This window comes from Melanaphis sacchari, unplaced genomic scaffold (genome assembly GCF_002803265.2).
Source record: "Melanaphis sacchari strain LSU unplaced genomic scaffold, SCAv2.0 Contig27_pilon_pilon, whole genome shotgun sequence".
Taxonomy (NCBI): Eukaryota; Metazoa; Arthropoda; class Insecta; order Hemiptera; family Aphididae; genus Melanaphis; species Melanaphis sacchari.
The window spans coordinates 3,031,594-3,050,120 of NW_020271152.1; the positions used below are offsets into that span (position 1 = coordinate 3,031,594).

Below are 18,527 nucleotides of genomic sequence, written 5' to 3' on the forward strand. Positions count from 1 at the left end.
ATTTGATTATAGAAATATAAAACTCACGTTAGTTTTATTTAAACTGATTTGGCTTTCGATTAAAGAATTAATATTTTTCGCAAGACGTCCAAAATAATTTATTAAAGCTATCGGGCTAGTAATTATAGGTTTTGAACTCAATACTGGAAATTTAAATGGTCTTTCACCCAAATTAACAACCACATTTTCTTCATTGGAAAGAGTTAATGCAGGAAAATACGTCAAGTCATCTTTGTTTAATAACTCTTCAAATATTACACCAAGTGATTGACCATTACTAAAAAAATATAAATATTTTTTATATACTACTTTTCTACAAGTATATAGTTAATACAAATTTAAAAGGCATATTTGTGGCTTAATTTTTTTTTTTTTTTGAATTCGGTGTACAAATGTTTATATATGATTTATATTAAACTTGTATCTATACAATTTCTAAGTAAAAAATGTATCATGAATACATCTATATATGTATATCTAATTAAGTAAAATATAGTAAATTCAAAATTATCAGAACTAATGTTATGTTATTAACTTCAATATTAAAATAGTGCACTGAATTATTATCAAACTTAAAGGCAATAAAATATTATCTGTGTTTGAACATTGATATTTTTATGCATTTCACTTATTAAGCTATTTACAAGTATTAAAAAAATTAAAATTGAAAAAAAACAAATAAATTTCTAAAAATTATAACATTGTTAAATACCAAGGAATTAGTATAATTATCAAAAAAACAATTTAACCGATATAAGTACGAGTATATACTTGGATTATTTTCTCATTTAAGATGTGCAGTCCTATTTCAATACATTCTAATTTTTTAGCGTAATTTGTTCAACTAGTTATTTTTTATAATTATTTAGATTTACTTAAAGAAGTATAGATATACTTCAAAATTTAAAAATCATGGTTTGAATAAATGCATCATTATTAAAAGTTGTTTAAACTTGTATGGCCGTATATAAAGATAAACATTATTAACATTGTTTTAAATCTTAAATTATTATTCGTAGTTTATGTAAAAAAAATGTATACAAACTAAATAACACCAAAGGAGTATCAATTTTTTGATTTTTAACGTCTTTCTAAAGTACAATTCTTATACAAACTTGATAAAAAAAAAAAATTACTTTATCATGAAAAAAATAAACTATAGTGTTTATTATCTACAACTTTTTCCTCTTTAAAATTTAAATGATCCTGTGTATTTCTTTATTATTTTAACACCTATTTAATTTACCTATAATATTGTACTTATTCAGTAAAATGATTATTATAATACTTGAAAAACTCTATAGAATTTTTTTTCAAATCAATAGTGCAACCAATTATATTTCCTACTCTCCATTTTCGACCGTATGTGCGCGCATTAGACGTATTCCACTTTTCTAAACGATAACCATCAAAACCATAAGAATTTTCTGTTTCTCCTAAAAATAATAAACATAGATAAATAAATTATATTATTTTATATTATGATAAATTGTTATCAATAATCCAATATCTATTATAACTTTTTAATAGATTAATATATTATATTTCATGAAAAAATATCAAATACCTACTCCCTGATCATCAGTAAACGTACACTTTTGAGTAGCCCATCCTATACGCATTGGTCCATTAGAATTTAGTTGTACTTCGTATTGATAGATGACATCATTTTTTATACTGTGGATTGACTTCACAGTTGCCAAATTACTCCTTGAATACATTGTACTAAATTCCGTGACCATCATGTCTCCATTTAAATGACTCGAATTAAAAGATTCAACATTTTCAAAATATGTCTTTTCTACATTTAAAAGTTCATCAAATTCTGATTTATCAGTTAATATTTCCATATCATCTTTCAATTTCTCTATGCTTTAATAATAATAAATATTCTCCTTTAAAGTTTAGATAAGACACATCACATTAAAAAATAAATATTTTAACACTTTACTCTGAATAGACTTTTTCATTCTTCACTAATGATTTTAATTTGTTTTTACCAGCTTTTCCAAATATTTTAGTTACTTCTTCAACTACAGTGTTTACTAGACAAATTAATTTTAAAAACAATATATTTAAATTAAACAAATTAAATGTCAACTATCATCATATATTTCAACTTAAACTACAACAAAGTTATAAGATATTTGAAAATAAATATTGTTTCAATAGGTACGAAATTATAGGATACTTAAACGAATCAAACAATGATTTTTACCATCAATATGGTCAATATTTGAGTTCTCCATTAGTATTTTATTTTGTTATTAATTTATTTTAAACAACTATTATGAAATTAATGATTCATTGAATTAATACCACTACGTATTCCATGACAATTCAAACGATATATTTATTTTTTTCAATAATTAATTAGCCAGAAAAAATATTCAAGTGTGTTTTTTTATTGATATTAAGTCTGTAACAATGATAAAATCAATCTACATCATGCCTATTACATAAAAACTATAATTATAGTTATTAGTTTACACTACACAAATACAACAATGTATATTGCTCATAATATTTACATGTTAAGACTGAACATTTTTTAGAATTTTATACTATACACATTGTTACTGATTCTGAAAAAAATTTAAACATTTATAGATACTAAATTAATATAAAAGGTGACTGAAAATTGTACAAAGGATTACGGGATTAAACATAAGTGTTCGATATATATTTGCCGTCTATTATACAACAACAAGTGACCCTCGGATTCTTATTTTCTTAAATTAAAACGTACAATAGTGCACTTATGATATTATAATGTACTTACGTTTTTATTTCGTGGAAAAATTTCATTTTGTATTTTATGAAAACTAGTAAATGTGATTTGTACACAATACTACAACATAGTGATGATTTATTGATATACTGATCAATTTAATATTACATTACATAATACGTTTAAAATATACCTACTAAATTATAAAAAAACGGTATGAGTTTATCTAGATTTGTTTCTTCTTCATCCGCCGTTGGCTTGTATTTATTATAAATGTTAGGGTTTTACAACATATACGGAGTAATCAATTTAACATAAAACACTCATTATTTCAAAAAACACTAACGTTTTCGAAAATATTTCATTATTCTATATAATTTTAAACATTTTTAGGAAAAAATTACAGTTTTACTATTTTTTTAAATTTTTTTTTACTTTTGTCAATGACAAAATACATTTTTAAATTATATACTTTGAAGCAAAATATTACTCAAAGTATTTCGATTATCAAAATTATATTTTGGACAAGTAGTTTATTTATCATAAGTTAGTATTTAAAGCATAGATGGCTGTAATAGACCAACATTTTTCGTAGATCCGATACCTCACCACTCCTCCGATCTAAATCCCATAAACTAATTGCCCAAAATTCTATTTTTATATAATGAAGTACTTTTAAAATTTTTTGTTTTGAATCAAAAAATAAAAACGCATATAGGCATAAACATTTTTAAAAATTTTAATAGGTATAAACAATTAATACATCTTATTTAGAAAAATATTGTTTTTAATGACTTAAAATTTAAATTATGAAAAAAAAACATTTTCAATAATATTAACAATTTTTTAAATAATGATTTTCTAATGTTAAATGTATCACCCTATGTATACCTATTACTCCGAATAATATAATACCTATCATATTTTTAGATGTAGAATGTAGAATGTTCTAGGCTATTCGTGAAAGAGTCGACGGCGAATAATACTGAACGGTAAAGCCATTATATAGATAAACAAAGGATTAAATTATACCTTATTATAAACATTGCTATCGATAAAATATTAATTATGTATTCTATACTATGATGTAATCATAATTCATAATAATATACTTATTATGTAGATAGTACTTATGTATCAATAACGATAAGCATGAGTCACAAATATACTTTTATTGCGGTGTTATGTCTTGCTAACACCAATGACATCCGATGAAAGTTCTAGAATATTAAGGTCTAAAATTATTTCCTCATTTTTTTTTTTTTTTTTTTTATTGTACATTTTAGAAAATATAAACAAAAAACTTAATATCAAGCTATATAAAAATACAGTAAATTCCGCCAAATATGGGCACCGGTTAATATGGACATCCGCTTATATGGGCAAAATGGTCTAGTCCCAATTCCAATATATACCAACAAGTTTAAAAAAAAATCACATAATATAGACACTCGGTTTGGTGTATATTGGCTATTTTTATTTTACCATAGTGTTAGAATATACACAAGAGGGTAACAAGGATAGTCCATCTGATAAGTTTGAAGCGTGTGCCACTTTTGTAAACCAAATCCACACTAAACAGCTTAGACAATAAGCAATTACAATTTTTGTATACCTACCACATCCAAAAAGTAATTTTATTTAGTATGTTATATTTAGTTTAATTAATGTAGTAATTTAACATTTTTTTTCAATTGTATGATTCACGTGCGCAAAATAAAAACTTTTTTTGATATCAAATTTTTTTTATTTTTTTTTTTTTTAAACTAATTTCGGTTTTTATAGGCAATCGCTTAATGTAGGCAAATAGGGTTGGTCCCAATGTGCCCATATTAAACGGAATCCACTATATATAAAATTTTAAATGTTTCCGCGTGAATCAAACATCTTTAGTATACGCAGATGCCTAACTTCAGTTAGTTGACTGTATACATAAATATTATAAATAGTTTGAGCAAAATGGTATTAAAAATTTGACAATTTTAATATAACTTAAACTCAATAATAAACACATGGACGAAATCAAAATATATGGTTAGTTGAATTTTAAATAAGCTTCTTATATTATTGTGAAATCAACAAAATAATATTATATATGCATACTTAATACTCATGATACAAAATTATTATAGTTTTTAAGGGAGAATATTAGTGTTTAATTCAGATTAATTATTTTGTCAATATTTAATAACTCTTAACTAATGAATAGGTATTATTATAATTAGTTAGATAAGTACAACTTGTTACAGCATTTTTTATATTTTACAAGTACCTAATTATCTTAAAATTTGTTTTATCAAATATGTGTAATCTGCTCAGGTTTTGTCAAGTTTTTCCTATACTATACCATTAAACTCAGCTCAACACTATATTTAATATGATTTCAGTTCTAAATGGCGTTATTAATTTAGAAAAAAAAAAAGGCTTAATTAACTCATAAAATCAATGTAAACTATAAACAAAAGTCGCATTTATGCAGTTGATATTTACGTCAAAAACAATATCACAATATCCAATGTTTATATATATTTGCTTACAAAAAATATGGTATAATCAAACTTAAAAACTATAAGCTAGTACAGCTATAATAATATATGTATCTATCTAAAATAATATTATTATTTTTTTTTTCATAGGTCATAGGTAACAACAATACAATTTATAGATATAAAATAATAACATATGCTATTCGTAATGATTCATAACTTACTATTTTGTATATAATTTATATTACATACTTATTAATAATTAGATCAAAACTAAACGAACTGTCAATAATTAATTAAATTAAAAATAATAATTTATATATTATTTAATATTAAATATTTATCATGGTATAAAATACCATTAATATACCATATCGTATAGTTAAAATAGTTTTAGCTTTACTGATAACGTTAACCCATAATATTTTTTATTATTTATTATTAAATAGGTGTATATCATATTAATTAGGTGAAGGACTAAGGTATTAGAAAACCAATGTTTTAATAAAAAAAATAAATATTGCTATGCCTGACATATTAGTAACTCAATCATAAGATTTTCTATGCTTAGATTAATTATTTAAAATTTCACTTAAAATATCTTACCGTGATTATACTAATTAGCTGGTAAAGGCGAATTTACCAGACACCCGACGTGTTATCAATTCTCAAAAGAAGGTTATACGTTCTACGTATATACGAGTAGATGTCACTATATTCTTTGTAGATGGTGGACTCTGAGGCAGATATAAAATACTATGGTTAATTAGTATAAGTTATAATCTCTTCTTAATACATACCATATATTCACAATTATTTATGAGTAAATAATAAATTCAAATATACTTATAATTTTTTTGACATTTAAAATTTTACATTTTTAAATCTAATCAACAATTTTAAAAACTACACCCTAAACTGCTGTTGAGTTTTATTTTTTATATCATCTCAAATAATAGGTCACCTACAGGAAGTTACAAATTATTTCAAAGATTTATGAAATTTTACTTGAAAAAATCAATATCTTGAAATAACATTAATATAAATTATGTATTAAAAAGAGGTGAGGAGTGCATATTGGATCTGGCTATATGTGTTTGATGTTTGTAATAGTAAAATCATATCACATTATTGTAGTGGTATTTATGAATAATCTGATTATTAGCTGTAACTCACAGTTATATTTATATTAAGTAGTAGTAATATATGTTACTCTCTATTTAAATCATTAGTTATAATTCATAAATACTTATACCATGCCTTTGGACATCAGAGTCGTACTGGCCCGGACCGCAAGTCCACGATCGGGGACTGAGTTTCCGGCTAGTTTGGGCTCCCAAACTTCATGTTCATATTTTAAAATTAAGTAAAGTTCATGATCATGGAAGGGATTCATTAGTTACTTTTTTAACTTTTATAAACAAACTAATTTTAGTTATTGGTTAAATAATACAAAATAAAGTAATAAATGATATAAAACAAACTTAAGACGCGTTGAGTAGTAAGTGTTATGGTAAATTCTGCTTTAAACCAACTTTCTATCCGTGTTAGATATATTTTAGATAAAGAAGTTTATGAGAAACTTTTTAAGTTGATAATAGGTTATGACCAACGGAAAAGATTTATATGATTTAATTTCAAGTGAATTTTATAAATTAACTTAAAATATTCCTAAAATTATAGATTTCTCATTCGATGGAGCAGCCAACTTGGAAGGCTCATACAATTATCTAAAAGAAAAATTAAAAGACAAGAATCCATTATTTCTATATACATGTATACATTACATAATGTACACGCATTATGTAAGGCATATATTTAACTTGAATATGATAGATTCATCTGAATTCTGTGTGAATGCAGAATTTCTATTTTGCCTTAGTACAACAATCATCTACATTTTTATTAGACTCTTGATTAAATGAATATTGAAAGAAATTTCGAAATTGATAAAAAAAAGTATAATTGATATTATTAAAAAGAATTTTAATGAACTTTCAAAATGTTATTTTAAAGTTCATTAGAACGGTCCAATAATATTAATTACACAGTAATTTGATTACTTTACATGTTAAATTTTATTTATAAACAATTTTATAGTATATGAGTTAATGGCATGTGGTTGTTGGTCACATATGTATTATTTAGTATGGCGTGTACAAGTATAAAGCATTAAACTTTTATTTAAAATTTTTATTATTATAATATGTGTGTTTATTTTTCATTTTATTTAATTGTTATTTTATTTAAATATAAACAATGGAGAAGTAGAGAGCAGAGCAAATAATTTTTAGTATAACCTAAGAGCCTTCAATCAGATCGCAGACTGGGAATTTTAACGCCAATCCGACCCTAAGACATACTGTACTTAAATCATAACAATACATTTACATCTTCTATGTTTATACTCTCGACGTGTAGAGTAATAAACCATAAAAGCCTTATCAAAATCAAACATGAAACTACTTAGTTATAGAATAAACTCAAAGTATACGTATATATTGGATTATATATGACTAAAATTATATGATAAGATTCCCGTTACTATAAAAAAATTGTTAAACATATTTTTGTACTTTTAAATTATCAATGAAGAGATGGTTATTAGCAAATGAAATAAATCCTTAGGTTAACTATACAATTACTAACGATTATATAATTATCTTTCTTGTTCTCTTAGTAAGAACTATTAGCACACTATTAATATTAAAATTATTATTTTTGTTATCATAACTATTACTGTTATGTATCTTTACTAATACTGTTCACTTATTTTTTTTTTTTTCGAAACTCTTGTCTTTTAAAACAAGAAAACATCCTTAATGATAGACGTTGCAGTATAACCTTAAAGTATTAATATTATGTAAATAATTTCAAAACTGCTGAATAAAAATTCATTATTTAATATATATATATATATACGATATAGGTCATATTAATGTATGTGTTTATTAGTTAAGTTCAAAAAAAATCTTATAAGTAAATTTAGGTAACGTAAATAGGTCTGTGATAAAAATAGCTTATCATTAGTCTAGATATTTTGAAAATGTAACTGTGTTTACAAATAATATAAATAAAATAACTAAATTTTTCAATTAAAAATAACATTTTAAAATTGCTGTAGATTAGAACAATTAATGTTTTAAACTATTTAACCAAATGAAATGCCCTATTGGCCCGGATCCCGTATTCTCTAAAATCCTGGCTTACGCCATTGGGCATTGATTGTTATTAAAACATAAACTTTTTTATAAATCTGTGTGATGTAATTGTGATACTAAATAAATCAAAAATCAAAAATATTTCTAAATTTGACTACATTTATTACATTTACAAATACACGAGATATATAAATAGGTATATATTTAACTTAAAATATAATTTTAAGACAAACATCAATACCTAGTTGCTATTTATATTCACTTATCTATAATTCATAAACATATGATTTAACATCTAATAAGTGAATAAAATCTAATAATTACTAAAGCTAATATATATATATATATATATATATTATATATATATATATTATATTCACGATAAAATGTGCAATTAGTATAATAATTAATTAATATTCAAGAATTTATGATTACATGTTTAAATTCTTGATTGCAATAATTTTCTATTGAATTTAAATTAAAAAAAAAAAATGTTTTCTAATCACGATATAGATAATAATACATTTTAAAAACCATCTACATGAATAACAGCATATTTTCCGATTTTTAACCAATCCGGATCATTTTTTGATATATCTTCTGCTAAGCCTTCTGGTAAGCCGCAAGTGATGTCCGATTTCAATGTTCTTAATGCTAGTAATTTAGAAGGTTTAAAACTTCCTACTGCCTGAGAAAAAGGTACAGTAGGCTCCCAAAATACATCACCAACTAATTTTCTGTAGTTAAGATCTCCTTTAAATATAATTAAAAATGACTGCGAAAGTTTAGAGTATAAATCATTATCTAATGACTTCATTTGACCAAAATTGAATGGCAAGGTCCAAAATTGTTCACTTTCAAATATCCATTGACCTATAACAATAATAACATAGAAATTTTTTTATTGCCATAAAGTTATTAAATCGCTAAATACAATAATATTATTCTATTGCCGAATTAGTCGAATTTAATAAACTGATCGTGGGCCATTAAATCATGTTTAAAAAAAACCATCAGCTTTATTTCGTCAAATGTTTAATGATTATTTATATGACCCGGCACAAATATTGTAATATATTATACAGCTGAATAAACATAATGTAATTATATTATTTAAATCAGAAAATTTTCCAGTATTACAGATTTCTAGATCTTATAAATCTATTTTTATATTTAATCCATGATAAAAATTTATCGTTTGCTTGTATTTAGCACAGGCATATAAAAACAAAATATTTGTTATTCGACTTTTATTGGTGAATAAAATCTGAACATGAACTTGTTTAATAACAAAAATTCAACATTTTTACGTATTTACTTTTAATTATTAAAATATTTTAAATCGTATAATTTTAATTCTGTTTTTTTTTATATATATATATACTATAAATTATTTGATAATATTAAATTCACATAGGTACCTGATTTAAAATAGGCTTCCCATCGTTTGCCTAATTCTTTTAATGTTTCACTTTTAGATTTTTGAGCTGTATAATTAATAGTAGCTGTAAAATCTTGAATAGTTACATCAGATACAAACCATGGTATAGCTTTTCCATGAAACCGTACAGTGTTTACAAGTCTGTATGTTATCAAATAATCAGCTAAACATAAGTCTGTGAAAAGTTCATAGCCCGCATTGTCCAGTATAATATCTGAAAATAAATTATATTTATATAATATATTTAGATAAGTATAAACATTTTGTCAAAACGCGTTTAAAAATAACACATATTGATAATATATATTTATGTAAAAATATTTAGAAATCTTATTAATATAAGCCATAGGTTTATTAAAAACATGCTAATATCAAATACCTAAAATTTTATTGTCATTAGATTCGTTGAGTGAAGTAAGTAAAAAATCAACTATTTTAGATGATTCGTCAGTAAGCATAAGTGGTTGTAATGAATTAACCAAATCTAATGGGCTCTCAGTTTGTGCAATAGCATCACCACCAGTTTGTGAAAGATCGCAACGGTTTCCCCACAAAGCACACTTGATGATTTTTGGTATATCTTCTCGAAGATTTTTCAACAGAACATCGTTTTTATTGAAATATTTGATTAAGAATTTTCCCAAAATATCCATAGCATCTTCACAATGTATTAAAGCATTCATTTTTTGTTCAAAAAATGGATCATAGTTTTTTAATAATGTACTAAAATGTGTAAAATAATTACATAATTACGTATAAATGTAATATTAATGAGAATAAATCTAAAATAATTTTATGAAAGTATTATAAAAACAACCACTAACCTAGTTTCAAATGCTTCAAATATACGACGATGTATATAACATTCACTATACAACCAGTTTGTATACAACCAAGTTGGACGATTTCCATCTTGATCCGAAAAATCATCAAGAACTTTATTCCAAATTTTAACGTCAATATTATCAGAGTTCAATTCTCTAAATGGCTTATTATTTGAAATATCTGCTATTAAAGTATCCAATTTTTCCAAAATTGATACAATGTCATTTTCAGCTTCCTAGAATTACGTCATATATTAAGCATTATATACATTTACTCCATAAAATAATAGGCCAAAAAAATACTTACAATAAAATATAAAACACTATGATATACAATAGTTAAGATACAGATAATACTATACGTTTTATTTTACATCATATTATATTATAATTAATACCAAAAATAAAATGTATTAAGTATAAAATAAATGTAATCAAATAAAAAAATATATAAGTAAGCATTACAAGAATAACAAGGTTTTTAAAGAGAAAAATTATTGTAAATTTCTATACACTTATAACTTAATAAGTTATATTATATTTTTAAATGCAGTGAACACGATAATTGCTAAAGAAAATTAGAATATATTTAAAAATATAAATTTGTGTTATTGAGTATTCATAATATGTTAAAGTATATGAATTAAGAATTGAAGTTTTAAAAATTAAAAATATAACTAAAAAGTACACAATATACTATAATTGTTAACAGAATTGACTCAATTTAAACATAATGTAATTAAGGTAGAAATTTGAGCTTGAAAAGAGGTATTGATATTTCAATGTTGACTAGAACAATATTGTTTCTATTCTAAAAAAATATCCTTGTACAAGTATAGGTTAATTACGTAGATATAATAGGTACATAGTAGTAATCAGTAACCAAATATGTACAAAGAATATACACATATTTTTATATACTTCATACCTTGCAACTACAAATATATACCTAAACTTATACAATATGTCATTGTTTATTGATCATTTTTTTATAATTTTAATCCAATTCCAAATGTATAATTTCTGTACAAAAAATACTAATTTTTTTATAAATTAATTTTTGTATACAAAAATATTGTATTCGTTTCAAAACTGAATTAAATACTGTGGTCACTAGAATCATTTTTGTCTATAGTTTTTTTTTTTTAATACTTTAAAAATTAATAGAAAAAAATATAAATTATTACTATTCTTATAAATATTGGCAGTACACAAAAAACATCATTATTAAGTGAAGAAAATGTAGTGTACAAAATTATTATTGCTATGAATATATTTTTATAATTTTATTGTAAATACAACAGATTTTAATTATTAACATGATTAAAAGAAATCTTATTTGATGAATGGCTAAAAACTTTCTCCAATATATTAAATAAATAGATATATATATAAACTTTTAATGTATGAAAAAAAATATAGAATGATATTCAACATACCAACATAGATTTCGACAATTATATATAAGTATAAGAACTAATAAATGAGTATAAAAATTAATAATTTCATTTTTAATATCATAACAATAATTCACTATTCAGGTCAAGGTTTGAAATGGTTTTTACTAATATAGTAATAAATATTTATAATAATTATCTTTATTTTTGTTATTTAATTAGTAGTCACTTAATACTTTCAATTTATACTAGTCTAAACTCTACAAGCAAGTGATAAATTATAATTTTTAACAATCTTAATAATCACACTTTAATCAATATTAGCTCATCAGAGTAGTATCATAATTTAAAACCGCAATAATTATTAACTTTGATGTGCATTTTACATTATACAGTATCGGTATATTATATTATAATATACACGAAGTATCTGTTAATACAATACAATTATATTAAAAATTAATATGAATTTCGTAAACAAAATAAAAATATATTCATCAGTCATCAATAATAAACCTATTAATAAAATGATATACCTAAACATCCTACTCTATACGTATATAATATTCATTTAGGTATAGGTAACTAAAAAATAATTTAACCTTAATCTATTAATCATAATCTGTTTGAATTAAACTAAGTAAATAAATAAAATATGAATATATTGAATATAAATGTAATACCTATGAAAATAAAGCGAAAATTACAAGTAATATATTCATCATATTTTATTATTGTAACAAATTGTATCTACTTAATAACTATTTTAAAAAAAAATAGGTACTTACCGCTCCATATTTTTGTAAAATAACATTCTTATTTGCTGACAAATAACTACCAGTTTTGGATATGTTAAATGGACTTAGTTTCGATAGTACTGGAAAAGCAAAACTCCTATAGACATTAATAAGGCTAGGATAATATGGATTTTGAATTTTTTTTTTTTAGGATTTACAGGATATATCTTTTCAAGCACAAAATATGATTTGGTCATCTACGAGTTCAAATATATAGTTTTTATTTCGCATTTTTTTACATTTTTAAATATATTTATTAAATGGTCCTTATAGATTATTGTACAAACATAAAGATACAACATTAAAATAAAATCGTGAACATATTTTCTAAAAATATTTAATATTTCAAAATACCAATCGTTTGTATAATATAAAATATACTCGTTGGACTAACTAAATAATAACCGATAATAACATTCGATTACGTGTTATCAATTTATTATTAAATTTAAGTCTAATTTAAATTTAAATTTTTATTTTTACAATATTATTTTATTTAAAATATATTAATTTTAGAACAAATGACGCTGGCCATTATAGATTAATTTATTTGTATACTTAAAAATATAAATTATTATTTATTAATTTATCCATATAATTATTTTTTTTCGAATATTTTATGAGGTCATTTTTTTTTTTTTTTTTTGATCATTTTTTAGGTTTTTTTGGGTCATTAAAATCCTAGCACTAGATATTAATTATTAAAATTAGATAGTAACTTAAAAAAAACAAATTAAAAAATATAAATATAAATACCTCTTAAACTTGGCTACTAATGGTTCATTCCTTGGTGGACTTTCATCAATACACAGATCAAACAATTTACTTTCAATCGTCATGGTACTGCAAATAATATTCTTAAATGTTTATAATACCTTTTACAATTATTAGCTGTATTAATAAATATTATTGAACAATCGTTTAAAAAATGATATTATTCTATAAAGTAAATTATATAAAATGTATATAAATTATTTTTATCTTTTTTTTTAATGTTTTCTTTGATGAAAAAAAATAGTTTATGAGCTTCTAATAGATTTGAAATTCCCCTAATCATTAAATAAACAACTTTAATGAATAATTAATTATTCTGTTAACAAAAAGAAGATTCTTAGCTAAGTAAAATTGCATTGACATTTCATTTCCTTTTTTTTTACTACCTACGCGTACTATTATTTTAACAAAACTTTAACATAATATTACCATGAATTTAATTTATACCAAAAAGTTATTTTCAAATTGTATAATTCACTATTGCTTTAATTTAAGTTCACTAGAGTAGCTTATGATAAATTAAGTAGGTAATTCAACGCAGAATGTATGGTAAAAATGACTAATGTGATCCACTTTTTGTAAGTTGTGTTTTTAAACAATTACACTACATAATAACTCAGCAATTTTTTGTGAAATCAGCAGATATCGTATTTAAAATCAGCAATTTTTATGATACTCGTCTTCTTCCCATTCTTTACCATAAACGGATTTTGCACTAGATCCGGAAATAGATTAGGATCTTTTACAGAGGATACCAACTAGGTAGATAAACTATCTTGTATCATATTTTTATTTGTGTTTACTATTTTGTTAATTTAGTAATTTTAACTAGGTAATAATTTATTGTTGACAAAAACATTTCATAAAACTTATATAAATTCAAACCAACAATTCATATATAATATAAAAAGCTTAAAATTAGTATATTTTGAAAAATTCATTAGGTATAGGTATCATATAGAATTATAAAAAATAATAAGAGAAATAATAGAATATTTCTAAATATTACAATAAATATTTTTTGAAATACCATAAAACAAAAAATAAAATATCCAATTTTTTTTAAGTTTATAACTTATAACTATCTGCAAATATTCATTATACAAATGTATTTTCAATATCTTTTAATTACTAAAAGAAAACATAAAAAGAACCTTGTATAAGCTTTTTAATTGAGAAATATATCAAGAAACATTGAACAAAGTCAACATTTCAAAAGTTAACTTAAAATCATCATTTTAAACCAATACATTTATCTCTCCAAATAAAAACGAAACTAATGAAATAGTATTTTTATAAAGCTTCCTAGTTATATAAATGTTAGTTATAATTGAAGTATTCTACAATGATTAAAATATTGTGATTCGTAATAATAACATTGGTTCAATTTGAATCGTATTTTTATTTTCAATAAAAAACTATACTCTTGATACTGAATAGTAATATTAAATGAAATATATATTTTTTTTAAACAGTAAAATATACGATGAAATTTTCAATATAGGTATTTAGACTATTGATAAGCTATTTAAACCACAAACTTATTCACATCGTTCTACGGTATTGCATAATATTTCCTTATAAGTTATAACTTAGGAATAATAATAAAAAATAAAAGTTATGTTTTGACAAAAATAAGTTTAACATACTAATAGAAAAATAAATAATAAAATATCCTTAAAAATAGTGGGTTAAAATTTACACATCCATTTCAGTAACCTACTCAATGAAAATGTACAAGGTAGGTACACTCAAATAATACTATACAACAGAGAAACTTCTCTATAATATCAGAAAAATTAAAATGCTACTACAGAAAAAATGTATTGTGTACAGATTTAGTTTCTTAAATAGTTAAATATGATCTATTGCGAGTCTATGAATAGCCTCTACAATTCTTATTCAGGTGAAGTGATTTTCAAAAACAATGTAGATACAAACATACTTATACATATTCATGTGAACGTATTCCTACTAAGTTATAAATTATAATAATATTTAAACAAACTAAAAACAGTTAATAAGTAAATGAACTTTAACCTATAATAAAATATCAGTTATAAGTTAAAACTTAAAACCTTATCAAATTGATATCTTACAAATTACGAGTCAGGCGAAGAATATACTTTCAGTTTTATATTACAGCTAATACTATTTTAATTGTACAAATAATATACACATTTAAAGTATAATCTAAACAATTATTCTAAATTAATACATTACTTTAATTCGTGATTGAAAGATTGTATGGAGTACTTCAGGTTATAATTAGTAAACAAGTGAACTTCAATGATATTGTTATAATGTGTATAAACTATGTGTTTACTTTTTTGTTTTAATGATAATTACTACTTGTGAATACTGAAATTATTATTATTATACGAGTTCATAGTTCACGTAAATGTTTTGGTACCTAATATAACTACTCTTCAATAAGTATCTAATGTTCACAGTTCATGATTAATCTGATTATTTTGTAAATTATATTATTTTAATCTTCCGAAGTGTACCTACTGTTAATACGAAAAAACATAACGTAATGGGTACCTACCTACCTACACCAAAATAAATGGTTTTAACGGTGTGAGAAGCTTTAACACTAGTAGATACTGAATACAAAACCCAAATGAGCTATTCAAATCTAATGTCTTTTTATATAAATTTATTCTAAATCATCAAATAACTAAAAATAATTTACATACCTATATTATTTAACAAACTTAATGAAATTATTTTAATAAATTATTAATTATTACTCTTATCAATATATTTTTTCTAAATAAGTAATTCTTATCTACCTAAGTAAAAAATTAAATAATATGTTAAGTAATTAATAAACCCTTAAAATTAATAAAATATCTAACTCATTTTGCAATTTTATTATTACACAAAATAAAATTAATAGATAACTTATTTACTATTATTACTACCTGTGTTATAGATTATATTCCTACTTTATGTAACCATATATTTTTAAAATATTGATTCTAAAAGTAGAAAAACTACGATAAAAAAATTTTATATTTCTTGTAGAACTTGAAAAAATAATTAAATTAGGTACCTATAATCAAACTGTGGCATCACATTTTACAAATTTTTAAGAACTTAGTTTATGGTAAATTTTAAGCCAAAGTATGATAGGTACGATATGTAAAATACAAACGTACCTATTATAAATAGGTAGGTACCTAATTAACTAAATAGAACATTACTAAAAAATTTTATTCAGAGCTTCAAGTTAACGAATTTATTTATAGTGCCATTACTCAATAATACTCAAAATAAAAAATGGCGTATTGACATCTCCATCTTATTAACTCATAACATACCATTATTAATACTATTTCTAAAACTTATTTTTCAGTTCTAATTTTGTGTTGTTAGCTTAAATAATAAAATATATAAAATATTAATATCCAAAAATATGTACCTACTAATAATTAATTAACAAAAGAACATAATTAGTGTTCTTGCCTTTAAATTTAATAATAGGCAAATTCACTATGATAATTAGTTAATAACAAAAAATTTAACCGAATGAACGTATATTTTGATATATTATATGTTAGTAAAACAGAAAAAAAATATACAATTATAACATAGCCCTCTTACGAACCCAAATGTTATAACTTATAAAAATAAAATATTTCAAATAAACTGCCTACACATATCTTATTTTAACATTATCAAAGTTAAACCGTTATATGAGTAGAATATTTTACTACAAAATGTCGGTTTTTATTTAAATAATTTTGGATAATTCCCAACTTTTTATTGACAAATGAGACTCAGCATATTGATCATAAATACAAATAAAATCCAATATATCGTGAGCCAATGACGAATTTTATAATGCATAGTTCCGTATAGCATATTATATATATATATATTAAATACTAGAATATCAATATTGATCTAATTTATTGATATCTAATTCAACTTTTAAAATTTCTTGGACCAAAAAAATAAAGTATGAGCTTAAACAGTGCTTCTAGTAGAAGGTTCTATAGAATATAAATCAATTTTTTTTTACTCAAGCTAATGACAAAAAATGTTTTAAATTAATAATGAAAATTTTAAATATTTAATTTTGTAATGAATAAATGATAAAATTCCAAATAATTTTAAAAATCAATTTAAAATGTAATACATTTTATACCTATTAGATACTCAGCTATGTTTTTTAACAAAAATTCTAAAAATTATTTTTTTCTTTTATTGATATACATACTATCTGTTCCTAAAAGCCAATAGGTACAAAAAGAGTATTAGCTAAAATAATATAAAAACATGGACACTTGATAAAAGAAGCCACCCAATGATGATAGTTTTAAGTGAATTTTTATTTAAGTAAATTATAAAACGAGAAGTGGTCAACAATAAAGTAAAGGATAAAAAAAATGTATCATTTCACTTTTTAAAACAATTTATAGTTAAAATATAATAATATTATAATTCCTTTTATTTAATTATATTTACTTAAATTAATATTTTAATATTAAGAATTAAATAAATAATTAAATAACTTACATTATAAATAAATCAGTATTAAATTTATAGTTTATAAATCAACAAATTTATTTAACAGGTAATTTTTTTTCTTTTAAAATAAATAGTATACGTGGTATAGGTAATTATACCTAACAGCTAACTACATAATCCACTTAAATTTAATAAACAAACGTGTACTTACGAATGTTGTTTAATTTTTGTCTGAAAGAGCAATTCAATTTGAATGTCAAGTGTCCTCGTCTAACGATACTTCAGTATTGGTTCTCGACAATTATAAGTTCGATAAGCAGTACCTATTTATACTATTGTGAAAAAAATTCGATTTTAACTTTGTCCTGAGCGGTTATTTATCAGTGGTACCGTCAAAGCTATAAAAAAATATTTGATGACGAATATTGTAAAAA

General features: G+C 22.5%; 2 protein-coding genes across 2 annotated transcripts; both read right to left on the reverse strand.

Moving 5' to 3' along the window:
- Positions 1–1,284: 1,284 nt before the first annotated feature.
- Positions 1,285–2,249, reverse strand: LOC112595528 (ryanodine receptor 2-like; the record flags this gene model as incomplete). Its single annotated transcript, XM_025340776.1, has 4 exons — positions 2,219–2,249; positions 1,952–2,045; positions 1,568–1,872; positions 1,285–1,436 (listed from the first exon to the last, which is right to left on the reverse strand). Coding segments are annotated over exons 1-4 (582 nt in total), but the record flags the coding sequence as incomplete, so codon positions are not given.
- A 6,586-nt stretch (positions 2,250–8,835) lies between these two features.
- LOC112595422 (protein-glutamate O-methyltransferase-like) lies at positions 8,836–18,425 on the reverse strand. The gene is made up of 7 exons (XM_025340624.1): positions 18,305–18,425; positions 13,594–13,680; positions 12,829–12,934; positions 10,644–10,879; positions 10,199–10,542; positions 9,800–10,033; positions 8,836–9,251 (listed from the first exon to the last, which is right to left on the reverse strand). Exons 2-7 carry the CDS (start codon positions 13,674–13,676, stop codon positions 8,905–8,907), a joined length of 1,350 nt encoding a protein of 449 aa, XP_025196409.1. The 5' UTR covers positions 13,677–13,680; positions 18,305–18,425; the 3' UTR covers positions 8,836–8,904.
- Between the last annotated feature and the right edge of the window lie 102 nt (positions 18,426–18,527).